The 27,637-nt window shown below is 41.1% G+C and overlaps 1 protein-coding gene across 1 annotated transcript; it reads right to left on the reverse strand.

Moving 5' to 3' along the window:
• Nucleotides 1-298: 298 nt before the first annotated feature.
• On the reverse strand, nucleotides 299-27,301 carry LOC127451707 (heparan sulfate glucosamine 3-O-sulfotransferase 3B1-like). The gene is made up of 2 exons (XM_051716598.1): nucleotides 26,484-27,301; nucleotides 299-2,199 (listed from the first exon to the last, which is right to left on the reverse strand). The coding sequence occupies exons 1-2, from the start codon at nucleotides 26,978-26,980 to the stop codon at nucleotides 1,581-1,583; spliced, it is 1,116 nt and encodes a 371-aa protein (XP_051572558.1). The 5' UTR covers nucleotides 26,981-27,301; the 3' UTR covers nucleotides 299-1,580.
• Nucleotides 27,302-27,637: the final 336 nt, after the last annotated feature.

Below are 27,637 nucleotides of genomic sequence, written 5' to 3' on the forward strand. Positions count from 1 at the left end.
TTCAGCCATATGCACTGCAAAAAAACTATATTTGAATCAAGGCTTCATGACAATTCTTACTATTTGAATTAACATTTGCTACAGATCTGTTAAGCATTACATAATGTAATAATACTGTGTAATGCTATTAATGAACATTATTATAAAGTGTAACCCACCCCTAATTTCCAATATGCTCAAGCACTGGCTGCCAGACTTTTATGCATACATGTATACACTGGTATTATATCATAATACATAAGCTGTAAACAGTTTATTGCATCAATAAAACATACAATAGAAGATAAGACATGTTACGCTCCGGTAAAAATATATTTATTTCATCACGGCACAGAAAAACTCAGTGTTTCGTGCCCCTGCCAAAACTGTTTGGTTTGCAGTTTGTAAAAAAACTAAAGTTAATACATTAATTTTGTACACATTTTTCAGATGAATTATAAAAACAAGTGGCAGACAACAACTGAGGCTGATACAATAAGGGTCAAATAAAACAAACATTTATGTATGACAAATGTATATGATGAGAAGTCCCACTTTCCATTTTAACTATTCTTTGAATTGAGTTATGAATTGAGTTAACTGAAATTGTCCCTATTATATTCATACTGAAAAAGCCCTCAGATTTTAAAATATTAAGGTTTTATAAAAGGTCTTACTGTAATATGAGGTCAAAATATAAACAGAGATGTTTGTGCTTGTCTGTGTATCAGCATTACAAAAGAACATGTGAAAGCATTGTCTCCATTTCTATTCTAGTCTTTTAACAAGAACTACAATAACAACGATGTATTCACTCCCCCAAAATACAAATATGGACCCAAAGTATTGGGCACTGCTGTAATACAGTTACTGGGGTGAAAGTTTAACCAGTAATTATTTGCGCTGGTATAGCGTTGCACCATGTGTATTTAAATTAAATCAAGATGTGGAATTGCACCATGCACATACCTTTCAGCACAAACTTTCAATTCATTATTAGTGAATTCCCTCCTTTGTGCGTAATGCTGAAGTATATTTACGTAAATTATGTTAAACATACAGCTGGTGTCCTAAAAATCAGTGCAAGACTATTTTTCTACCATATTGTTGTATAGCTTTGAGCATATTGATCCTTCAGAAGTGGCTTTCAAACAGCCGAGACTAAATACTGAATCTTTTAAACTCTGAGGTCAGTAAAGAAAATGAATGATGGCATGTTGGTATCCTTGTGAAACAGATGAAAGAAAATGTTTATTAAAATAGAAATTAGGGCCTGTTGTGCAACTGAATTGAGAAATGATCAGAATATTTTCCCTGTGCAGGATGAAGAGACTTATCATATACCCGTAATTAGTTTCATTGTGCTTTTTTCCTCTGTCAAACAGTGCTTCCCGTTTGAAAATACAAATTATCAAGCTTATTAAATATCAAGCTTACAGATTCGACTGGAATGTATAAAGTAGAAACTTACAGTTTGTACAACAACAGATAGGCAGCGGAGTGAGTATATTACTCTTAAATAAATTATGATAAAATAGACTTCTATATTTTTTTTACAATTAATTATCTTCCAAAAAAAATGTGTTCAACTGTGTAAAATCTTAATCCCAACCAAAATCATGACCTGTTATATGGTAGAACTTTTTGTTAAATGGCTTGTAGAAGTCTCTCAATCTTTGAATCACATCCGGATCAATGTTTGGGTGTGTTCGACCTTTCGTTTTGCCGAGGCAGTGCGGTTTGCTGTTGCTTTCAGGCCTTTTGAGGCAGGGGAAGCCCTTGGCAGGGTTAAAGTGGAAGTGTTTGTGCGAGACCACCCTCCTCAGGTCCAGGAAGTGCTGTACACGGGCCATCTCCCCCGCGGGGTCGCTGATCAGTCGCTCCCCACTCACAAACAAGAACTGGCTCATGGGGAAGAACTGCAGCCATCGCTCCAGATGTCTGGCATACATGCCGATCTGGACCGCGCTCCAGGAGGTGTCTATTAGGTTTGCTGAGATGTTCTTAAAAGTCAAGCTCTCAAAGGAGGGGATGTCGGGTTTCTTTGACCGGGTCTGCGTGTAGTCTGAAATCGCCCGGGTTACGGGGTCTCTAACCACAACTATCAGCTTGGTGTCCTTGGACATGGCATATATCCGACCTGGAACCTCCTTGGTTACAAAGTAGCTCGGTGTCTTCTCCATGGTCAGCTGACCCTCCAAAGTCTTTGGCATTAGTTCCCTAGGAGCAGAGAGGCACGGGGAGGGTAAGTATCAAAGGAAGATTCATACTTAAAACACATTCTGATAGACACTCTGATATGAAAAACAGCAGGATGATCATGGTTCATACACACAGTCTTTTTCTGTTGTCCTAACAAAGCTCTCAAAGCTGTTCCCTGTCTCAAAGAGCATATTCTCAGTCTCAGACAGCACACCTATGCACAAAATGGCAAAGAAATGTGTGCATTTGGAAGATGCTTTCATCCAAAGTGACTTACAGTGTATTCAAGGTAGATATTTTATCAATATGTTTGTTCCCTGGAAATCAAACCCACGTCCTTGGCGTTATTAGAAACACAACCTAGCAGTTGAGCCACAAGAACAAGAGCACTTTCAAGACTTCAAGCTTCAATCAGATTGGCTTAATGCAATTTGCATAGAATCGGGATGCACAGGTTTTTATCAGTCCACTGGTAAAGTTGTATTTACAATGTTTATGGGTTGCTACAATAAGGCTCAACAGTCTGGTTCTGGAAGTAAAAATTCCATGCGGGAATTAATTTTTAACGATAACTTGTAAACCTTTAAAGGCAGACCTACATTGAGATTGTTAATCGATGGTATATGCTTCCGCTGAAAACATCAGTCAGAGTTATTTCAGCTTCATTTAAGAAAAAAAAAAAAAAGTTTAGTAGCGTAATTCCTGGTGAACAACTACACTATCCTTGATTCTGATGGGGAAAATCCACCAATCAGATAATCGCGGCAAAGCACACAAAAAGAGCTCTGCAGCAACTGCCCACTGCCATGATGCACTGTATGATGAGTCCAGATTTACCCTATTCCAAAGCGATGGGCGCATCAGTGCTACACCCATCATGAATAGTGCCCACTCTACAAGCCTCTGGAAGCAGTGTTATGATATGGGGTTGCTTCATCTGGTCAGGTCTAGGCTTGGCAACGTTATGCAGCAATAAGTCAGCTGACTGAATGTACTGAATGACCAGATTATCCCATCAATGGATTTTTTCTTCCCTGACAGCACAGGCATATTCCAGGACAACAATTCATCGGGCTCAAATTGTGAAAGAGTGGTTCAGGGAGCATGAGGAATCATTTTCACACATAAATTGGCCACCACAGGGTCCTGACCTTAACCCCACTCAAAGTCTTTGGGATATGCTGGAGAAGACTTTACAGAGTGGTTTGGCTCTCCCGTCATCAATACAAGATCTTGGCCAAAAATGAATGCAACTGTGGATGGAAATAAATTTTGTGACGTTGCATAAGGTTGTTAAAACAATGCCACGATGAATGCGCGCCGTAATCATAGCTAAAGGCAGTCCAACGAAATATTAGTGTGGCAGGGCGGAGGGTGGGGCCGGGTCGTGATTCCGCACACCCGGCCCCGAATTAGGCTGATTAAGCCCGAGAGGGATAAGGCCGACCGGAGACGGCAGTGCTACAGAGAGAGAGAGTTACGGACAGCTGTCTGGCACCTGTGTGTGTGTTTGTCTTTTTGGTTCAGTTTCGTATATTAAACTATTATTTATATTATCAAGCCAGTTCTCGCCGCCTCCTTTCCATTGAATGTGTTACACTGGTGCCGATATCCGGGAAGGAGGAGGGATGCGCCGTAGTAGAGTCCTCGCCACTACCATCCACCCCAATGGAGCAGCCGCGGCCTGAGAGCGGAGGAATGGCCGCCGACTGTGAGGGGATGAGGGGCTCCTAACCAACCACCTGGAATGGTCAGGGCGGAGGAGACCCCAACCAGCCTGCTGAAATGCGGCGGGGTCTGAGACCGCCAACCGCGAGCGGGGAAGGGCTCCTGGCCGACCGCCTGGAGCAGGAGGACCTCTGCCAGGGGCGGGGGAGACCCCTTCTGTCCACCAAAAGGGGTGGGGGAGTGGCCGAGGAACAGGCTACGGCGTATCGGAGAACCGGTGAGTAAGTTGTTTTTTTCTCTCTCTCTCTCCTCTCTCTCTCCCACTGCCGCTCCGTGTTGGCCTTTTCCTCTCTTTTAAATATTATAATTGTTTTGTTTTTTTTGGTACGATCCCTGTTACAGGGTGTAGATACCTTATTTTTTGTTATTATTGTTTCCCTCCCCTTGTCCCCTACCTGATCCAGGTAGACGGGGATGACCTGCCAGATCCATAACCAACCATCACTAAATTCGAGAAATTACAGACGGCAACAGACACAGGAACCAATCTGTGGTTGAGTTATAGTGACTTATGCTGCCTTCAAGTGCTATTGGAATTATCCTACTTCCCACTTCTGAAGTGGTAATTACGAGAATGTTGCATTCAAGTTCTTTGTTGTCGGAAAGAAGAGGAAACACGGACGATGCCAGGTTCATTCATACATATTTCTTGAGGAACTTTTTTTTTTTGACACCATAATACATATTATTAAAATTTTGGTCAAATACAAGCTATTTTCACAGTGTAAAACTTTCAACATGCATCAAATGGTTGCTGATATACATAAATTAATTTGACTGAAATGGCAAGTACCAAAAATTAGCTGTATTTAGAAACATTTAGAAAACCTGTCATTCACTACAGAAACCTTACTCTCCTCCTGAAATAATCCTTCTCTGCTACATCAATGCTCTCACTCAATACAGAATACAAGCTGTTTCACACAAAAGTTTACTTATTGTTTATTATTGTTACATAAACAATACAACATTCTCCCTTTTCCCCAATGTTTTGTTTCAGCTAGGTTTGTGCATATGTATGAAGATTAGATTTCTCTTCAGCGATAACGGATTCAGCAGTTTCAGGCCAGCTGCTATATTTGGCAAATTAGCCTTTAAACTTTAGCTAGCAAGGGGGGAATGGCTAAGTATGTCAAATGGGGTTTACACAAGGCCAAACACTTGCAATAATGCACATAATGGTGGGAACAAACTCAGGGCCAATGCGGTATCAGAAAAGGTAAACAGATTGGTCACAAGAGGACAATCTCCAGATACTTCAGTGTATGGAAAATGCCATCAATGCTATCATTTACAGTCAAACCTAAAATCACCAAGTAATTTCTTGGAGTCATATCATGAGGAATTAAACTTGCCTTGATCTTTTGAGATAAAATAGTACATTGTTCTACGAAAACTTTATAGAATTCAACCTCCTCCCCATTGAAAAAAAAAAAACAATTTATTGAAACAAAGCTTCAAAAACAGCTTAATCTGAACTTCTGCAATTTACCGTCAGACCGATGAATATATTTGGACACTTGAGCACATGAACACTTATATTTACATGCCTAGATATATATACTGTACTTTTACAGTAGTCCTAAAAACCAGAGTTGGCCTTTTCAGTCTGATCTTAACCATTTGAAAGGCACGTTTATGCACATATTGTTTTGTGTATCTGTCACAATGCAAGGCAGGCTGTTATTGAAGGATGAGAGAGAGTTAAAAACGCTATTTTACCTGAGAAGAAACCACAGCTTGCAAACAAGTTCAGCAAAGCACTGATACTCATTTCACATTTCACAAGTCTTGTAGGCAGTGCAACAAAATAAATAAATAAATAAATAAATAAACACATTTACTGTAGACAACAATCATAAAAGGCAAAATTATGACTGTTTTTGGCACATAAAAACTTTACTAAGTGGACCTTAGGGAAAAATTATATAAATAAAAAAAACATATAATATGACTCTTTTAAACTCTCAAACAAGATTTATGTTTATATACTACACAGTTTGAACAAGCCTGTCCAGTATTCTGCCTGAAATAACAAATTATTTATTCAAAGCCATTATTTATAGTTTGCTTGAGAGTTTTGACAGTGACAGATGTTTCAAAATAAAATTAGCTGTGAGGCTGAGTGTAGGAAAAGAAACGTTGCCGCAAAGATTACGCCTTCAAATGAGGTATTTATATATATATATATATATATATATATATATATATAGACATTACTTGGTGAAGAATGTTGTCTTAACCTCTCCTACAAGACAAAGTTTAATAGATAATATCTAGGCAATTACTGGAAAGGAGAGGGGAGGGGCGAAAGGGTTTGTAGGAGCAAAAGGGGAGAGGAGAAGAAAGCAGCTTTGGTTCCTTAGTGTATTGAGGAGACTGGGGATGAGAGCTAAGACTGTCAAGGGGGTTGTAGTGGGCCAAGCTCATTAACCACCTACCACAATAAAAAAGCATGTGGTGCATCTTATATACTATAAGAAAGCTCTCTCTCGTTATTTCTCCCTGGACCCATATCAATAATATGGGATGTGAAAAAAAAATAAACCTAATGAGAGAGAGGGATGCATGTGGGGAGAGAGGGGCACCACTGTATCTCTGCAATTACACTTGCAGTCCCTTAGATATACAAGCAAAGCCTTGTAAGCCTTTTGCAGTGGCCCAGAGGGAAAGCACAATACAACTGATCAAACCATCCACATGGTCCCCAGCAAAACAGACCTGCATCAGAGCTGCATGCATTTTTCATGCAAGCAGACAGACACCTACATGGTGTCTTGTATAAAAGCAAGGCAGAAATGCTGTCAGGGAAGGTACGGCAAGAAAAAGGTTTTGAGGTATCATTCATCCAGTGTTAATCTCTAAATGACTAAGGGTTCTTTTATTTTGTCAATGATAAAGAAGACGAGATGAAAAAGATGCATCATGACAATTATTATCAAATGGTTTAATCACAACACTGTAGAAAAAAATCCTGTTGTTTTTACACACACACACACACACACACACACACACACACACACACACACACACACACACACACACACACACACACACACACAAAATTGGCAGCTGTGGTTGCCAGAATAATTGTGTTAACAACTTTACAGAACAACCTGTAAATTTTACAGTTTAAAACTGTTGTAATTTACATGACCACGCTGGCACTGTAAAAAAAAAATGTACAGAAAAAAATCATAAACATGATATTAACCTTCTGAAACTGTAAAAATCTGCTTTTTACTTTATAAGATATTGTTAATCACTGTAGTAATTACAGAAGGGCACATGATGACATGAAGTTCATCAATAGTGGCTCTTCCAGGAGCAATGACTAATAAACATGTAGAGACAGTGCTCAGTTGTTAAACACCATAAGGATAACACATGTGAAATTTAAATAATGCAGTAAACATTAACTAAACTACATTAAATATAAAACACAATGTATGTAACTGATATTAAAAATAAGAAGAAACATAACTATTCCCACAACATATAATGAAATATGATGGGTCATGCAGGGAATTGTGGGAATGCTGATTATTGTTTTTTACTGTAATTTTAACAATAATTTACTGTAAAAAGTACATTTACTCTCTTGTTAAACATAATGCAAATTTTTACCATTAATTATACAGGAAAATCATACTTTTTAACATTTTATTGTAAAAACTACTGTATGGTCTTTTAAAATATATTACACATTTTTACTGTATATTTTACAGGTAATACTCGTTATTCAATTAACATTTTTTACCATTAAAATTAGACATTTTTTTACAGTGAACATACTGCTGACAAAAACATGATGAGAAAAATTATACTGCAGGATATTAACAATGCACTAACCAGTTTTTTTTATTTATTTTTTAAGAAGGAACAATCTAGAAATATTTTTTTCAAATGATCCAGTCATAGTAGCTACATTGAACTTTAAAGGGTTAATTACCTCACTCAAATGCATCATATATTTATGAGATTAATCAGCTATATCCACAACATAAGCATAATATTACAACTTACATCAGCACAGACAATGAAGCAAATGATCAGGTGAACATCAGCTAAGTTACACACTAGTTAGAATGTTTGTTACCGCCACAGTAATGCAAGAACGCATGTTAAGCATGTTCAACCGGAACGAGCAATGGCAATGCCAAGCACTCGCATCTGCGTGAAGGATGTTTCTGGCCTTAGGGTTATGGGTTTTGAAAAGCAGGCACCACTAATACTGTACCGTAACAAATACTATTTATAAATGGGCATTTTAGCAAGCTAAAATGTATTTTACCGGCCAGTTTCAGATGCAGATTCCCTCTTGGACAGGCAGAGAAATAAAGTACACTATCACAGGGTTAAATTAGAGAGCCTGCTGTGTTAGATGGCTGTTATTAACTTGTGTTTTGTCTAGAGAGAAGTAAGCTGTGTCTACACTAAAGTATGTTTTTGAAGAGCTTTCAGTAAACCTGTGTTTACATTATCTGCTATCAGGTAGCACCTTCAAAGGCTCATGTTTATGCCTTTAAAGTCTGTGTGAGTTTCGCTGTTTGATGTTCCCTCAGGACAGTTTGAGATGCTGAGAAGATGTTTGTCATAGAAAAGCACTTTTCAGCAGCTACAACACTGTTTAATGAGTTCCTGTTTGTTTACGAAAATGTAGTTATTGTTCAGTGAATTTTAAATGCAGCCCCAATAGCACACCTACTGTATGTCTATGTGATATAAGTGTTTTCATCTGGAAGATGTCATTTATAAGGTGTTTGCTTATCTGCAGTACTTTGCTAAAACATTTTCTGTAGCATGTAAGAACAACCTTCAGCAGATGTCTTCAGCTCTAGTATGTAAATCCACTCTTTTAAAGTGGTTGTGTAATGCTCTTTTTTTATGGCTTTATTATCTTCCCTGAGGTCCACTGATAATGTTAGTTAAGTTTATTTTTTTTTTTTTTTGCCTTAAAACAGTCATAATTTATAATATATGATAATTTTGCACCCTGTCTCTGGCCCTCTGTCTGAAACGCTCGGTTTTGGCCTAAGCGCCTCCTTTAAACTTCAGTGTAAACGGCCACTGTTATGATTGGCTAACATCATGCAGCCCCTCAAATAGAGCCATTTTTGAAACTCAATCCGAAGAAAATGAATAAGCACCAAAACATAATAAATCTAAATGTCAGTGTTTACACATAATGCACATCCAGCACTCAAGCACAACTGTTAACCCTTTCGCATGTACGATCAAACCAGTGTGATTACACTAGGCTGGTCTCAGAAGCGTACGATCAAACCGGTGTGATCTGCATTCATGCTGCTGTTTACCAGCTAAATCGGTTGTCAAAATGACTGAAGCGGTTGTCATAATGAACCTGCTGCTCAAATAGTCTCTTCAACATCACAATATCTTTATTTTTATATGTTACAATCTTTCAAACAATCACTCAATAAGAAGTATAAAGCCGTTACATCGGAGCGCACTGTTTTGATGCAGTGCTGTGGCCATGTTTTCTGATGTCAAAGAATATATAAACTAGTCAGTCCACTCAAGCCTTCTCCCATTCCCTCCATCAAAACCACTGATGGGGCTGGGAGAGTGGACATGCTAGGTTTTTAGAACCTTCTATGCTCCTCCTTTTGTATGCTCCTATGACAATACAAACTCAGAATCCCATCTTGCATTGCAACGAAAATATGGCGGCGAGCATAGCCGGCAAGCACATTCGCGATCGTATCTTATCTATCATAATCGATCATTATAAAAATCTAAAAAACACATTATATGTTTGATAATATACACCGATTAGCCACAACATAAAAACCACCTGCCTACTATTGTGTAGGTCGCCCTCGTGCCGCCAAAACTGTGCCAACCCACATCTCAGAATAGCATTCTGAGATGCTGTTTTCTCACCACAATTGTACAGAGCAGTTATCTGAGTTACCATAGACATTGTCAGTTCAAACCAGTCTGGCCATTCTCTATTGACCTCTCTCATTAACAAGGCATTTCCGTCCACAGAACTGCCACTCACTGGATGTTTTTTTTTGTTGTTTTTGGCACAATTCGGAGTAAATTCTGGAGACTGTTGTTTTGAAAATCCGAGGAGATCAGCAGTTACAGAAATACTCAAACCAGCCTATCTGGTCACACAGTAATTTTATTGTAATTTATAATAATAATAATAATAGTAATAAAATATTTATTATTATTATTATTATTATTAATAATAATAATAATAATAATAATAATAATAATCATTTTACTATACATTGGTAATACATTTCAGTTGTAATTCTTAACGCTTTTATTTTGAAAGTCCGGTGCTGAGCGCTCCAGGAAGTCTGTGTTTGAGTATTTGTTTGTAGGCTAATTCACAGTAGTGTAATATGCTTCTCATTCAACATCTGGTAAAATGCTTGTCCGGTGCTGTTCTCAATGCATGTTATAGGTGGACCGAACTATCAATCATCTACATCTGAGTTTGTTTGGAGCGACCACATATTGCGCTGAGCAGCGCATCACGAGCCTCTGCATGTGTTTATGTGTGTGTGTCAGCAGAGCGGCGCTCGTTCAGTAAAGCGTGGTGCCAGAGACTACTTAGCTGTGCATACTGACTGTATATTTATTATTGAATGCAGCCTTTTGCAATTCACAAAGCTTTTAGATGACTGTAAGGCCTGAATAAAAACACGAGTTATATGGACTACTTTAATGGTGATTTGAAGGTTATTTATGTCATTCTTTGAGCTTGATAGTAACGTCAATGACCAACATGCGGTATCGGATTTGGATCAGGCTCGTCGGACCGATATCTGATCCGGGTAAAAACATCAGTATCGGACCCGATACCAATCCAGTTATCGGATTGGTGCCATCCCTACCATAAACTATCACACAGTCATGGCATATGAAATATTCATGAATGAACCCGTTTACTCACGGTTTTTGCAATCACGTCCTAGTGTTTTAACTGCCACATCCTTCAATAACAGTTCCTTTGCAAAGCCTGAATCGTATTATGACTAGTATGATATGAGCAGAACATACAATCCACTCTAAAATATGCTGAAGACACATCCACATCCAGTATCATTCCATCATGTATTCATACACCAACAACTAAATAACACAGATGGACGAAAGAATGCGTCCATTACACGTTTGTGCTCAGCTGAATGACAGAGAACTTCTCCTCTTCAGAGATGTAACTTGACCCCACGTCTTTTAAAAGCAGCCTGAGATATGTATCAAGCGGTCAAAGACATCTGTCTGCGCATATTTAAGTAGAAAAACATTTTATTCCAGACAGGCACATGAAGGTGTCCTGTGTAAGTCCACTTAGGATGAATCTCCCATGACAGGCTCTCTTTCCTCTTCACCTGTGTGTGTGTGACTGACTGATAACCACTGGGCAGTGCCAAGGTTATAATGACGGAAAAATAGGCGTTGCATATGCAGACGTCACAAGTTCCACAAATTCCAAATTAGCCGTTTGTGCAGCTTGGTTTAAATAAATGCTCTTTTTCTAATAAGGAGGAAGTTTTCAGTTCTGAAACTTGCAGTATGTTTTTATAGTACAAAGACCTCTTATGTCAAAAGATCAAGGAAAATTTGATTCCTCATGTCATGACCCCTTTAAAGATGTTTATCAGATGTTTGTACACCACAGGGTTGTCACAATACCAAAATTTCAGCAGTCTCTACTATTACCAGTAAAATTTCACGATTCTCGATACAAAAACATATGTAATATGCTATTGAACACACTCCTTTAGTCTATTTAACAAGTTAAATATCAATGTAAACAATAAATTAAAACAATTGCACGTTTCCTTGAAGTGCTTCTTTTTTTTTTTAAGCAGGACCCTATGAAATCAATTTTATTTTTTCTTATTTCTGTTTTATTTTTTTCCCACAAATTCTGTGTTTTCCAATCCATGTTTTAAAGTTTAATTAAATTTAATCATCAAAATGGTGTCTAATCGAATGAATTAAAAAAACTTCAAAAATCCTCATATAATCTAAAACACAACATTGGTCTTATTTTTGTAACAGAGCATCACAGTATCACAGAGATATTGCTTAAATATAATAATAATAATAATAATAATAATAATATTATTATTATTATTACAGTAAATATTACATTTTACTATACAGTAATAATATATTACTGTCATGATTTCAAGTTCACGCGTCAAGCTTTTATTTTAAATTTAACTTATTTTGAAGAGAAGGCTTTCATGTTTCTGTGTTTTTGATGGTAGCATTACACCTCCGTATAAACGGTTGTTCCCTATCTGTCACTCACTCGACGTTGTGTCGATGTAGTGACACTAGGGGTCACTCTTGGGAGCCCGAGACACCTCTGGTCTTTGATAAAAGGCCAATGAAAATTGGCGAGTGGTATTTGGATGCCACTCCCCCAGACATACGGGTATAAAAGGAGCTGGTATGCAACCACTCATTCAGATTTTCTCTTCAGAGCCGAACGGTCATGCTCACTGAGCTGAATACTACTGTTCATTCACCTCTGCTGGATCTGACAGTGCATTTCAGCGACTTCTCCCCCCTGTGCACTAGTGCACTGCAGAGAATGCCCCTGGGCGTTTCGGCAGAAATAAAAGAGTATATTTCTCTAAAAGAGTATATTTCTCTAAAAGAGCGGCACACACAGAACGTCTTTTTAAAAGATGCGTCTTTTTAAAGATGCTTTTCCCGATTGTGTGTTATTCCTGGTTGCGCTCGTTATCTCTCGACTTCTGATGGTCACGATTACTGTCTTTCGTGTCTGGGCACTGTTCACGCGGAGACAGCGTTCGTGGATGGTCATGTTCTCATTACGAGAATATGTCCATGGCAACGTTGCGGTCGCGGCTCACCTTCGTAAGAAAGCGAGGGTATCCCCCTGCGGACCTCCCATTCCCCAGCACGCTCGTCTGCCCCGATCGGGCTTCCGGATGAGTCTGCCGGCTCGTCTCACGGTGAGTTTGACCTCTTATTCGGAGCCCGCAAAAGTGATGAGCTCTCGAGCACAGCATTGGAGAGCGGGCTTGTCCAGTCGGAAGCCTCAGCTGGGCTCCTCCCTTCGGGGTCGATTGCCCAGTCACAGGCTGACGCGGAGATGACGACATGCTTTCCCGGGCAGCCGCGAGCGTCGGCTAGAGTGGAACTCACTGCTATTCCCTGAACCCTCGCGGCTCGGTGATTGGTTCCTGGGCTTGCGGCGCCACTCAAAGCCACGCCCCGCCCCTGTTCCTTTCTTCCCGGAAGTGCATGAAGAACTGACAAGGTCGCGGGAGGCACTTTTTACTGCCCGGTCCTGACCTTTTCAGCTTCCCCGCCCTCACTACCCTCGATGGTGGGGCGGCCAAGGGCTATTCGGCAAACCCCTGTTGGATAAAGGCACTCGTGGTGCACCTATGGCCGCAGAGCACCGCCACCTGGCGCGGGTGCCCAAAGCGCCCGTCCAAGGCCTGTAGGGTTACGTTGTCACTGACGGCCAAGGCCTATGGTGCCGCTGGACAAGCCGCCTCCACCCTGCACGCCATGGCTCTCCTGCAAGTCCGCCAAGGCGCTAAAGGAACTGCACGAGGGTAGTTCCGCCCCGGGATTGATGCAGGAACTGCGCTCGGCTCGGCGCTGTCTCTCGGGCGGATGATGGCCACACTAGTGGTCCAAGAGCGCCACCTTTGGCTCAACCTGGTCGAGATGGGTGAGGCCGACAAGACACGATTCCTTGCTGCCCCCATTTCCCACTTTGCCCAGCAGTTTTCGATGGTAGAGTAGTAGATGGATGCTAGCCAGCATTTCCTGCCCCGGCGCAGCTCAAGATCCCGCACCCCATCTACTCATCGCCAAGGGCGTGCCCCTGCAGTGACTGCACCGGCTCCACCGCAGCCCGCCCCTTCAGCCTGGCCCCCGCATGGAGCCCACCACAGGAAGCAGACGCCACCCGTCTCGTGGCCACCCAGAACCCGTGAAAAGGCTTCTTGAGACGGGCGACCCAGGGACAACGAAACCCGCTGCTCTGGAGCTGGTAAGCAGATCTCCATCTTTTTGTTACCTTTTGCATTTATTTTGCTGCATGCCCAAGTGGCTGCAGTACTCAAGAGCTCAGCAAGAGCGGTTTCCTTGTTCCCTGGGTCACGTATCCGGTGTGCACGGCCATCATCACGACCACCGTCCACCACTCTATTTGGCAGGTTTGGCGCTCCAGCGGCGGTCTCCTGCCCCTGAGCGCCCAGCTGTGGCACAAATCCACCCCCGATGTGACAGTCTCCACGGGTCACGAGGACAGGCCTCTTCCTCCCCCGTCCCAGGCTGTTCCGGGGGTGGACACAAGGAGCCAGGTAAGTGCTTCGATGTCCTTAGACACAGCACGGCCACGACGTGGTGTGGCACCTCAAGCTCCGCCCCGCCACGAGGCCCCACCTGCCGGTACGTCCGATGACGTTGTCCCTTTGGTCCCCCTTGCGCGGAACTTGGACGCATGGCTTGCACTTTCCAATCCGTCGCGAGGGCTGGTCCGGACCGTCGGACTTGGCTGCGCGATTCACTTCACCGGGTGTCCGCCCAGGTTCAGCGGTGTCCACTTCACCTTGGTGAAAGACGAAAACGCTGCTACCTTGCGTGGAGATCGCTACCCTCCTACGGAAGGGCGCGATAGAACCTGTCCCTCCAGCCGAGATGAAGAAGGGGTTTTTCAGCCCCTACTTCATCGTACCGAAAAAAGGCGGTGGGTTGAGGCCAATCTTGGACCTGTGAGTTCTGAACTAGGCTTTACACAGACTCCTGTTCAAGATGCTGACGCAAAAAGTCGGTGCTGGCCTGTTTGAAGGCGTTCAAACAGAAAACAGTGGTTCCACTGAAACTTTTTCAGAGGCTCCTGGGGCATATGGCATCCTCGGCAGTGGCCACCCCACTCGGGTTGATGCATATGAGGTCGCTTCAGCACTGGCTCCAGACTCGAGTCCCGCGATGGGCATGGCGCCACGGGACACGTCGCGTGGTCATCACGCCGGTCTGTCACCGTCTTTTCAGCCCTTGGACTGATCTTTCCTTTCTATGGGCAGGTGTTCCTCTAGAACTGGTCCCCAGGCACGTCATGGTCACGACAGACGCCTCAAACGGGCTGGGGCGCTGTTTGCAACGGGCACGCAGCCGCCGGCCTCTGGACGGGTCCGCGACTGCATTGGCACATCAGCTGCCTCGAGTTGTTGGCAATTCTGCTCGCCCTGCGGAGGTTTCGGCCGTTGATCCAGGGCAAGCATGTGTTAGTTCAGACAGACAACACGACAACGGGAGCATATGTCAACTGCCAAGGCAGTTTGCGCTCTCGTTGTATGTCACAACTTGCCCGCCGTCTCCTCCTCTGGAGTCAGCAGCACTTCAAGTCGCTGCAAGCCACTCACATCCTGGGCAACCTCAACACTACAGCGGACTCGCTGTCACGACAGGTTACCCTCAGGGGAGAGTGGAGACTCCACCCTCAGGTGGTCCAGCTGATTTGGAGTCGATTCGACAGGCACAGGTGCACCTGTTCGCCTCCCAAGAATCCTCCCCACTGCCCGCTCAGGTACGCCCTGACCGAGGCCCCCCTCGGCATAGACGCGCTGGCACACAGCTGGCCTCCTGGCATGCGCAAATATGCGAGTAGCAGGTCGTCCTGGTAGCACCCTACTGGCCCGCCCAGATGTAGTGCTCGGACCTCACGCTCCTCGCGACAGCTCCCCCCTGGCGAATTCCCCTGAGGGGGGACCTTCATTCTCAGGGACGGGGCACCATCTGGCACCCGCGCCCAGACCTCTGGAATCTCCACGTCTGGCCCCTGGATGGGACGTGGAAGACCTAAGCGGTCTACCATCTGCAGTGATAGACACAATCACTCAGGCTAGGGCCCCCTCTACGAGGCTCCTGTATGCCTTTAAGTGGCATCTGTTCACTAAGTGGTGTCCTTCCCGATGCGAAGACCCCCAGAGATGTGCAGTCAGATCAGTGCTTTCCTTCCTGCAGGAGAGGTTGGAAGGGAGGCTGTCCCCTTCCACCTTGAAGGTGTACATTGCCGCCATAGCAGCACACCACGACATAGTCGACGGTAAGTCCTTAGGGAAGCACGACCTGATCATCAGGTTCCTAAGAGGTGCCAGGAGGCTGAATCCCTCCAGACCGTGCCTCGTTCCCTCATCGGACCTCTGTAGTTCTTCAGGGTCTACAGAGAGCCCCCTTTGAGCCTTTGCAGTCAGCCGAGCTTAAGGCACTCTCCTTGAAGACTGCCCTCCTGACTGCGCTCATTTCCATCAAGAGGGTAGGTGACCTGCAAGCGTTCTCTGTCAGCAAAACGTGCCTGGAGTTCTGTCCAGGTTACTCTCACATGATCCTGAGACCCTGACCGGGCTATGTGCCCAAGGTTCCCACCACCCCTTTAGGGACCAGGTGGTGAACCTGCAAGCGCTGCCCCAAGAGGAGGCAGAACCAGCCCTGTCGTCGCTGTGTCTGGTGCGCGCTTTACGCATCTATTTGGATTGTATGCAGAGCTTCAGAATCTCTGAGCAGCTCTTTGTCTGCTTTGGTGCACAGCGGAAAGGAAGCGCTGTCTCCAAGCAGAGGATCGCCCACTGGCTCATTGATGCCATAACTATGGCATATGTCGCCTAGTACATGCTGCCCCCAGTCGGGCTACCAGCCCATTCTACCAGGGGTGTAGTGGCTCCCTGGGCCCTGGCCAGGTGTGCCTCTCTAACAGACATTTGCAGAGCAGCAGGCTGGGCAACACCCAACACCTGTGCAAGGTTATACAACCTCCGGGTGGAACTGGTTTCGTCCCAGGTAGTGGCACGCAATACAAGCGGATAAGCCCGGGATAGCTGGCCGGGTGTATCGCTTGCACCTCCCTTGGAGCTGAAGACGTGCACCATTAATTCCCAGTAGTGTTCACAAATTGTGTTCCCTGGTTGACTTCCTCCGAGCCCTGTGGCAGTCGAGTTTTCGGAGAGACTCGCTGCCGGGCCAGTACATGCGCTAACTTAGAGCCCTATTCTGGGGTAGGTGCTCTGCATGTGGCGGTTCCCTGTAAGGCTAATCCCATGCGATATATATCTTCCGCTAGTTCGTTTCCCTGCTGGCAAACTGCGTCTCCCTTGGGCAGAGCCCCTCTGCCCAAGTCTCTATGTTTGTAGTAACTTCTCCCCCATTGGGCAGGATCTACCTTGAAGGCTCTCCACATGGTTGGAAAGACCGCGTGACCTATCCTTCCACTTAAATATCCCCCCCTCTCTTTGGGTGAGGTGTGGTCTCCGCAGTGTCTTCCCCTTGGGAGGGACATCCCCCGACTAGACCTGGCGGCCCAGTGGGATAATCCCCCTTCTTTTTTAGGGAGTGGAAAAAGAGAAGGGGAAAAGAGGCCACGACTGGGTTAAGCCTGTCTCTATCTTTGGGTAGTCGACTTGTCCCCAAAAAGGGCCGTTCGACACTCATAACTACGTTCGGGGAGGTTACGTGTCAACCTGGTGTGCTGGCTATGAGGCACACAGCAGTCTGCCCACCACACACTGCCAGTTCACGTAACACAGTTCAGCCAGTTGTGGTGTTTCGTATAGGGACCCCTAGTGTCGTCACATCGACACAACGTCGAGTGAGTGGCAGATAGGGAACGTCATGGTTACTGGTGTAACCTCCGTTCCCTGATGGAGGGAACGAGACGTTGTGTCCCTCCTGCCACATCGCTGAACTACCCGCTGAACTGGCCGGACCTTATATCAGCTCCTCAGCATAAAACCTGAATGAGTGGTTGCATACCAGCTCCTTTTATACCCGTATGTCTGGGGGAGTGGCATGCAAATACCACTCGCCAATTTTCATTGGCCTTTTATCAAAGACCAGAGGTGTCTCGGGCTCCCAAGAGTGACCCCTAGTGTCACTACATCGACACAACGTCTTGTTCCCTCCATCAGGGAACGGAGGTTACACCAGTAACCATGACGATTATATGGCCCAGCGTGATTATTCAAACACAAAATGCGATTTAATTATATAAATCTATAGTCTGCAGGTGCTGTGTGCTTCACAGTGAATGTGCACTCTCTTCTGTCATCTATTACAACACGCGCAGCACATGATGCTCATAAAATGTGGTGTTTTCAGCTTATGAGTGGCTTCACATGTTCACTTTGAAACACACAGCAAATGCAAACTGTATATTTATTTAATTAAATTACAGCCTTTTGCAATTTAATAATCACACTAGGATAAATCATGATGTTAATTTGATTAATTGTCTGATTCAATGTAAAAGGAGTAACAGAGCAAGCAATCAAATAAGCTTGTGAGCATTTGGAAGCAGTCGTGTGTCAGTCAGACAGTGCGTGGGGACCGAATTGAGTCGGTGCTCATTACTACCTGTACTGCAGAAACACTGGTATTATTACATCTTTTTTATTTTAGTATCGACTTGGTACCGAAGTACCGATACTTTTGACATCCCTAGTACACAAATATGACACTTAAAATAGAAACACTTTTCAAATGATGCACTCTTTCACAGAAGTCTCCCTGTGCAACTCCCGTAGCGGCCAACTATTAACATTAGTTCCATGAAAGGAAATATATCTTCTAATAAATTACTTAATAAATGAATTACTTAATAAATTCAAATTTACATGAAATATTTGTATCCTTACTATTTTTTATTATGTTTTTTTTTTTTTAAGTAGCAAGGCACTTGATGCAGTGCTATATTGCTAATATTTATTTACGTCATTATTATTTACATTATTAATATTGATATTGTAATATCATTAAAGCTGAAGGGTTGGACACCCATTATAAATGACTATATTCACAATATAACACAGTCATTTGTACCTTATTGCTTTACTATATTAATAACTGTTGACAAACAAAATGGATGCTTATCATGGTCATTTTAAGAGCAGAGACCCAATCTATATTTGCCACAATGGGAAGAAATTCCTCTGGGAACGTCACTTTCTCAAAAAACCCAGTAGGGTATGAGAGGTGGTGGTATGCAGCTACTTCAAATAATCTGACAGTGTTTCTAAGGGATACGTTCCAGACCCACATCAAAGCACAAGGTTGGGGGCTCTGGGTTCTTTTATGACAGTAGTATAACGTCTTATGATACATGTGAAAGCCTTTTATTTTCTCCTTCATGCAGAGTCTTCTGTGTGCTCTACAAATCTGTGATTTTACAGTACTTCTGTTTGCAGATCAAAGACAGAATTAGAGAAAATACAATAGTTTTTGTCTAGTCTGAAAGTCTGTAATCCACCTGGATTTTGTGTTACACTCCCATTTCCTCTTCAACATTCAGAAAGAACTGAGCGGTTGTCAACTATACATGAACACAAAACATCAGCCTGACTTTTGTTTACATTAGACCAAACACAGCATTTAACTATGAGATGCAGATGAAAACTGATCTTTCTGTTGGGAAGTATATGACATGTTGCAGATACTAGAGTGGATGATTTATTTAAAAAGCATGTTTTTAAGAATTTAGTTGCTAAAACTACATCTAAAGACACAGGCTCTTTTCCAAAACCTAGTGAGTTGCCTGTGTAGACAGCATATAATGCATCATAGGCAATTTCTTGACACGAAGGCCTTGTAAGGAACTTTCTTTTGGCTAAATACCAAGGTGGCATCGCATATATCCTTCACAGAGAAAACAATAGCTAAATGCTTTGAGACAAAATCCAAAAATCTATCCAAGATGGAGGACATAGCGAGAGGTATGTTATAGGCTACTTATAGTGCATTCAATAGTGATAAGTATTGATAAACATAGTTCAAACATATTAAAAATAGACTATTTTTCCCAATCTTTGTGTGTGCTATGTTTTTTATGCTTATTAATAAATAGTTTTGTTAGCTTAGCAACATGCTAACCCCAAACTCTATTCAAATCAATTGTTTGTCGAGCTTCTTCTGCAGTTCGCGAGGTGTGCTATTAGTGTGACGCACAGAATTGCTGCCTATGTAGTGTTCTAAATTAGTCACTTATTCCATTTGAGTTAAGATCCTACTTTAGAAGGCAGCTGCCTATGTAGGCAATAGACAGCAAGGCAGCTCACTAGTTTTTTTGGAACAGATCTGTCTATTCAGTTTAATGTTCCAGTGAAAAGATGAGCCAATGGTTTATAAATAATTAAAAAAAATTTGCTTTGTGCATTTTCACATAAAATATATCCATCATTCTCTTCAGTCTGCTTGTGTCTTATGATCCTACCCAAAGTCTAGCTGCAGTTTTATCAGCAAACATAACAGCAATATCTATTCTTCAACACAGAAGAAAAGTTACGAGTTTGTTTTTAAGAATACTCTACCATTATTCTTCCCAGGGCTTTTTTGTGAGAGATCCTGCTGTGTTTCTTAAAAAGCACTTTCACCCTCTGAGCACATTTGCATACAAAGTGAAGAAAGAAACAACACAATTCACTCTAATCGCCTGCTCTTTCTCACTGTGGATAATGCAGAACCTCAGGGGTTCCACACAACTCCTTGTGAGACATTCACTGTTTTAGCACCGCACTCAATAGAATCATTTTCAATTTACTGCCAGCATCTGCCATCCACAAACAAGCTACTGCCTGTTAAGGCCCGGACATACTTCGTCCCGGATTGCGCCTGGTCGACTGCGTTGCCTTTTGACCATGCACTTCGACTGCTTTGTCCTACTCTTTTAGTACAGTCAATGGCAGGCACATGTGCCGGCGATGCACACAGACGTGGACTGTTCATGTGTCGAGAAAATCTTGGCCACATGCGAACAGTCCGCACAAACTGTGTTGATTGCGAAATTTGTTTCATAGCGTAGTTTGTCCAGCAGAACATGCTCCAATTCCATTGTTTACAGAGCTGACTCTGAGCTGACGGTGGCTCCGCAGACAGGGTGGAGTTCAGCGGTGTCTCGGTAAGTTAACTAGTTTGTGAAACACATACTGGAAACTTAATAAACAATGACCCCATCATTTTCCCTTTTCAATATAACTAATATAACATTAACCTTGTCCCTGACAACCATGTCACTCATGTCTGTAGTTTGTCAGTGCAGTAAGTAATGTAGCAGACTGAAAAACATCAGAGCATCTTTTTGCAGCTCAGCAGACAACGGTGTGGTGGTGGATTGTGTCTGATGAGTGTTGATTTCATGCTATGTTGATACCTAGTTGGTGAGACACAATGCTGGAAAGTAAAATAAACGACGTCTGTCTTTTAATTTCCGTGACAACGAGCTTATAGCTAACTAGCTAATCACATAGCTACTTTCATTGTTGTCAGCTGAGTGGAAGCTAATCAGTAAACATGTATTCACCAAACTGTTTTATTCAGGATTCACAGTTTGGTACCCCCTTCAACCGAACAATTCGTCGTTGCATTTATAAAATGTAATATTTAGAAGTCTGATTTTCCACCATTGAAAGTTTCGCCTGAACTTGTACAGCAGAATACGGTGTAACACCGCTGCTTATCTGTTTATCTTGACTCGGCAGTATTAATATAGTCAGCATTTGACTGATACTAAACAGTACTGATGTTTATTTATCTATTTATTTTATTTTATTTATTCTTTATTTTCTCAGTGTTCATTTCTAGAATTTGTTGACAATGTATAATAATAATGTCAAATATTCTTTGATAAAAATATTTATTTAAGAAAGCAGCCTTCTGAGTACCTTTGCATAGTCATATCGGTGCAAAATCGGTGAACAATCCACATAGAAAAGGTCTGTTTTCATTCCAGCTCAAAAATTAAATATATCGTCCACCATATCGGTATTCAGTGAATTTTCCCTCTCTAAAATCAGTATCGTCTCAAAAATCCCATAAAAAGCTCTGCTTTTCACCAGGTCCTTTTCTCAAAACATATCTATTTTTGTGTCATTTCAAAGGGATAGCTGTGTTGCAGTTGTGTTTTTACTCAAGTTATTAATTAATCTTGACCAATGTACCTACTGAATATTGATTATATTATATTTTGATTTTAAGTTAATATTATAAAATAATTTTACAGTTTGTTTAGTGAAACTTCAGGGAGAATTCACTAACAAAAAGGACCAAAAAGTACTATGGCACTTCTGTTTTTTTTTTTTTTTTTTGGACATGTACCACAGTAATACCACATTGTTCTTTGAAGTTCCTGGGAGTACCATGTAAATACTATGGTATTTGAATATGGTGCTAATTCAGTACCACGGTATCTATCTATACTGTACTGTACATTATATACCATGGTATTCCCATCCGATTTGATCAGAAAGTAAATCAAATGTTAAGGGATAAATATTTCAGATTTACAAACAAAATCATAAAGATCAACAAATTAATGTCCTATATAACAACAGTCAATGACTTCATTATGCCTTATGGTTCTTTCAAAAGCTTTGTGTGTAAAGTCAAGCTGCATGTACAGTTTTAAAGCCCTGCTGTGCTCAGTCATCTTTCTGAACACCTCCTGCAGGGAGCACATGGAAGCCTCCTCTATGTTGGGCTTACAGAGCAGCAGAGCTTGATACCTCCACAGGAGACTCGGCCACCTGGCTACATGCTCCTCTCTCCATGTTTCTGCTTCACAATTAGTCTGCTGGGTCCCCTGGATAAAGGGGCTCATCCTGCTCTTTGCCGCTTCATTGTATTCCAACTGTGCTGGTCATAGTGAAGGAACTGGGACCTCAAATTCTTCCACAGAAAAGTCTATATCAACGTGAACAATGACAAAGTTAATGTATGCGATGCATCTTTCTCTGCTTATTGGTCCAAAAGAATGGGGAAGTATTTTGAGTATGTAAAAAACAGTGATTGTAGTTTATATGGAACAAATTTCATAGTTTTATTAGAATTTTCACTTTGTGGCAAATGGATGTAACAGGTAGTAGAGCACAATAAAAGCTGTTATGTTTGTGCTACCCTAAATACTTAGTATTTTAGTATTTTTTAAGCTTTCTTTGAAGATTTTTTTAACACACTACCCCATTTAGACTCTGATATTTTACCTTTATATCAGGGTACACATGATTAAACAACCATCAACTGATCTACTCATTTTTTAAAATCTATCCTTTTACAATTGCCATGCTGGCTTTAATAAAGTAAACTTACAACTAGCTTATACTCAGCCTCAGATAGTACCTACAGAATGCCCACAGTCCGTTAACTGATTGTCTGATGAATATTGCAAATAAAATGGCAAGAAAAAGTATGTGAACCCTTCAGAATTACCTGTATTTATGTATAAATTTATCTTAAAATCTGGTTTGATCTTCATTTATTCTACAATTATAATAAAAAAATAAATAAATAATTAAAAACTACTGTTTTAACTAATAACACACAAATTACACAGTGTAGGTTGGAAAAAGTATGTGAAACCCTAGGCTAATGACATCAACAAAAGCTAACTAGAGTCAGGAGTTGGCAAACCTGGCATCCAATTAATGAAAAAAGACTGGAGGTGTGGGTTAGAGCTACTTTGACTGAAGCACTCAAACATTTTGAGTTTGCTATTCACAAGAAGCATCTGCTGATGTGGACCATAGACCTCATTCACGGTAGTGGCATCTTTGCTTTTTAATGGGAATGACAATGAGGCTGTGAGGGAAAGACTTATCATCCCTTCAATGGCATGCACGGTATAAAGCTGTAAAAGCTCCTATATCACATTTGATTTTCCACAACTCATGTTATCTGGATTTTTTTGTCCACTCAATGTTCTTGAAAATATGTTTTTTCAATGTTTTGTTCGTGGAACGATCCAAAAACATTTTAAACTGCAGTATAGCCCATTAAAGAGACTTTACATTTATCCTTCACAGCCTCGTTGTCATTCCTGTCAAAAATCAAAGATGCCGCTGCTGTGAATAAGGTCTGTGCCTAGTTAAAAAAGAGATCTCAGAAGAGCTACGATCAAGAATTATTGCTTTGCATAAAGCTGGAAAGGGTTACAAAGTTATTTCGAAGAGCTTAAATATTCATCTGTCCACAGTTAGACAAACTGTCTATAAATGCAGACGATTTAGTACTGAGGCTACTGTCCCTAGAAGTGGCCGTCAAGCCAAGATGACTGCAGAATGCTCAATGAGGTAAAAAAGAACCCTAAAGTGACATCTAAAGACTTGAAGGAATCATTGGAACTGGTCAACATCTCTGACCTTGACACTCCACAGCCCTAATGGGAAAATGTTTTGTGGACTGATAAAATTAAGGTTGAATTGTTTGGGAAGTACATGCAGCACTACAAATGGCGTAAAAAATACACCGCATACCAACATGAAAACATCATCCCATCGGTGAAGTACAATGGAGGGAGCATCATGATTTGGGGCTGCTTTTCAGCAGCTGTCGTTTTTTGTCTACTGAGAAACAAAAAGTAATATTTAAGTCCTTTTTTACTATAAATTCTCCTCCTTGCCCAGTCGGTGGCGATCTGCATGAAGAATGCCAATGCGAATCGACAAAAACAAAAGAAGTAGAATGTGGCAGGGAAAGTGGACATTTATAGTTAAAAAAGACTTAAATATTGATCTGTTTCTCACCCACACTTATCATATTTATTAGCTTAATTAGCTTTTTGAACCTTTAAAGTTCTGACCATCATTCACTTGCATATTCTTCAAAATGTCTTTGTGTTTAGCAGAAGAAAGAAAGTCATACATATCTGAGATGGCATGAGGGTGAGTAAATGATGAGAGAATGTACATTTTTGGGTGAACTATCCCTTTAATGCTGATGGTCCAACGTCTGGCATCACATGTAAACCACAGAATGGAAAGACATGTATCATTTCAGTCCACATCTAATGTTTCATGATATAGCTGTGTGGTAAAAGAATAAAACAAACCACGAATCATGGGTGAGGGTCAAACTTACCTCCAATGATTGATAAAGTTGACTATGAGAGGTGTTACACAAGCAGAGAGCATTCTGTTTATTTAGGCTATGCTTGTCTTGAGCCTAAACATTTTATCTATAGGTCTAGTCCACCATTCCCAAACTTCCCAGACTGTACTGGAAATATTTTATTCCCACAAGGCTAACATAACTGTGGGTGACTACATGTTCTCACTCAACAAGTTGCCATTTATCTCTCTTGATTTCTGTAGTAGCTATACCATACCCATCAGCTTTATTCTGTTTATAATAAGTTATCAACCAATGAGAACTGTCTAGAACAGGCGTTTTCAATCTGGGGTCTGGGGACCCCTAGGGACCCAGAGGGGGGTGTATGGGGGTCTATGGAAAATTTCAGAGAAAAAAAAATGGTTGTAAAAAAGTGTAAAATGGGAGAAAGCAAAAAAAGGTAACATTTAATGGATTTGACATTACTGTTTATATCCGCTTTAAGACTGGCAAGAAATTATATGATTGACTGTCTTTTGTCTATTCTATTGAGAGTCCTAGTTTTTAACAATAAGAAATAAAAACTAATTTGCATATAGTTTTGTGAATTTTTGTTCTTCTCTACCTCTTTTCAATATACTCTATACTTTCTAGAATAGATTGTACTTTTGTATCTTTGTTTCTTCTTACCTTTGTCAACTTTAGCTTGATCATTGGGGTTTGTAAAGCTATATTCTCTGTAAAACGTCTTTGGAGCAAAGGTTTACTGTGAAATATTCTATAAACCTAAATTTAACTGAACGTTTCTCCTCAGGTTTATAAATCTAACATGACAATAATAGTGAAAGATATGATCTCTCATGTCAACTTATGTCTTATTGGAAATATTTATTTAACTTGTCTTTTGGCTTTAGTGCAATGATAATGTAAAAGCCAATTATTTAATTTAGCATACAACATGTTGTAGTATACTGTAAATGGGTCCTAAATACATAGCTGTCTTTATATTTTAGAAAGGGGTCCTTTGCGTAGGGATCATGTTTATTAAAAAGTTTGAAACTCCTGGTCTAAAATTCCTTTATACAACACATTATTAACATGGAAACAGTTTGGGTCAATTTCAGCTGAAACTGTCATTCTAATAGCCAACGAAAACTGACTAAAAGAAAACAAACAGAAATAATAGCTTTTTATTTGATCATAAACACTAGACTACTAGCTTAATAGTCTTATATGCAATTGAAACCAATACAACAAAGATTCCTCAGTTTATTCATTATAAACTTCATCAGCAAATGTCAACTTTTTTTTTTAGATTTATTTTATTTATTATAATCTCTAGTATTGTTTTATTTTGTATATTGTATGAACATTATTGGACACACTTATCCTTTGTTATTCTTTTCGGTTACTTTTTTTGTGTATTGATGCCTTTTCCAATATTGAATATTGAAAATATTAACAATGATAAAATGCATAATCAAAGACTCTTGTTTAGTGTTCTTTTTTTTTTTTTTTTCTCATAGTAGCCTATAAATTACTCTGCATTGACGCATGTGAGTCACCAAATTCCACGATCATAACGGAAACTTAATCCGATTATCTACCGAGTTTGACAATAATGCGGTAACCGTAAGTATCAGTAACAGTTTGCACTGTTTGCTCTGATTCCACCTGAGGTTTTTTTTTTTTTTTTTTTTTAAATTTAAATTTAAATTTACCTGTACCACTCGAGTCCTTTCTCATAGTTGCGATCAAAGAAGTGCGGCTCCGCTCCCACCGCGCGGATATCCGGATGGAGTCGCAGAAACTCCAGCAGCGCGCGCGTTCCTCCCTTCTTCACCCCGATAATAATCGCTTGGGGCAACTTTTTTATCTCGGACCCGTTCGGGGCATTTGTCACTCCAGAGTCCTCGTCATAAGTCACATCGCCCTTATTCTCCTCCCAGCCTTCTCCTCTGCTGTCAGCATCGCTCTCGTTATTTAATAAGTCCCTCGTTTGGCTTTTGAGGAACATCTCCAGTTCTTCCGGCTGTTTCTGGAGAGCTGTGGGTGGCGGCATCCTCCTGCTCCGTTCATCCAGCATGAAAGTCGGCGTGGTGGAGCAGTAGCCCACGCAGCAGTAGAGCATGTACACCCACAGAGACAGCATGATGCACAACACGAAAAGTTTATTTTTCACCGGCTGAGAAGTGTGGCAAAGCGGACTATATTCCATAGGACTCTCCGGTGTAGAATACCAATGTCCAACAGGGCATATTGGCAAAGTTACTTGTTCCTCCGCATAAATCCCTGTAACAAGCAGGCATCTCCGCTGGAGAGGGTAAAGAAGAGGATGAATCCCCAGCAGATGTTAAATTCATTTCATTTTGGAGTCTCAGACAGTGCTGGAGATGTAGAAAGTCATAGCTATTACAATGGCACGAGCGCGTGTTCGGCACTGGTAACTGTCATCTGAGTGCATCAGGGGCCTGCACAGTATTTAAATGAGAGGGGCGTGTGATTGGCAGTGGGATTGACCAACCCGAGGGCATCATTTATACTTCGTTCAAGACATTTCATAAACAACAATGCAAGCATGTTTCAAAATTTTTCTAATTGAATTTACTTAAATATTAAATCATTAGATATCTACACTGTAAAAGTAGTTTGTCAAGTATCTGCTTCATATATATATATATATATATATATATATATATATATATATATATATATATTAAGATTTATGCATTTCATTTGTATGACACATTTCCATTGAGTAATCCTTAAATATTGTACATATTATGAATTCAACATAAATGAAAAATATTCAATTAAAATGAATGAGAAATATTATTATTATTTTTTTTTATTTTTTTTAAGTTTATAAGTTTTA

This window comes from Myxocyprinus asiaticus, chromosome 14 (genome assembly GCF_019703515.2).
Source record: "Myxocyprinus asiaticus isolate MX2 ecotype Aquarium Trade chromosome 14, UBuf_Myxa_2, whole genome shotgun sequence".
In the NCBI taxonomy this organism is placed as follows: Eukaryota; Metazoa; Chordata; class Actinopteri; order Cypriniformes; family Catostomidae; genus Myxocyprinus; species Myxocyprinus asiaticus.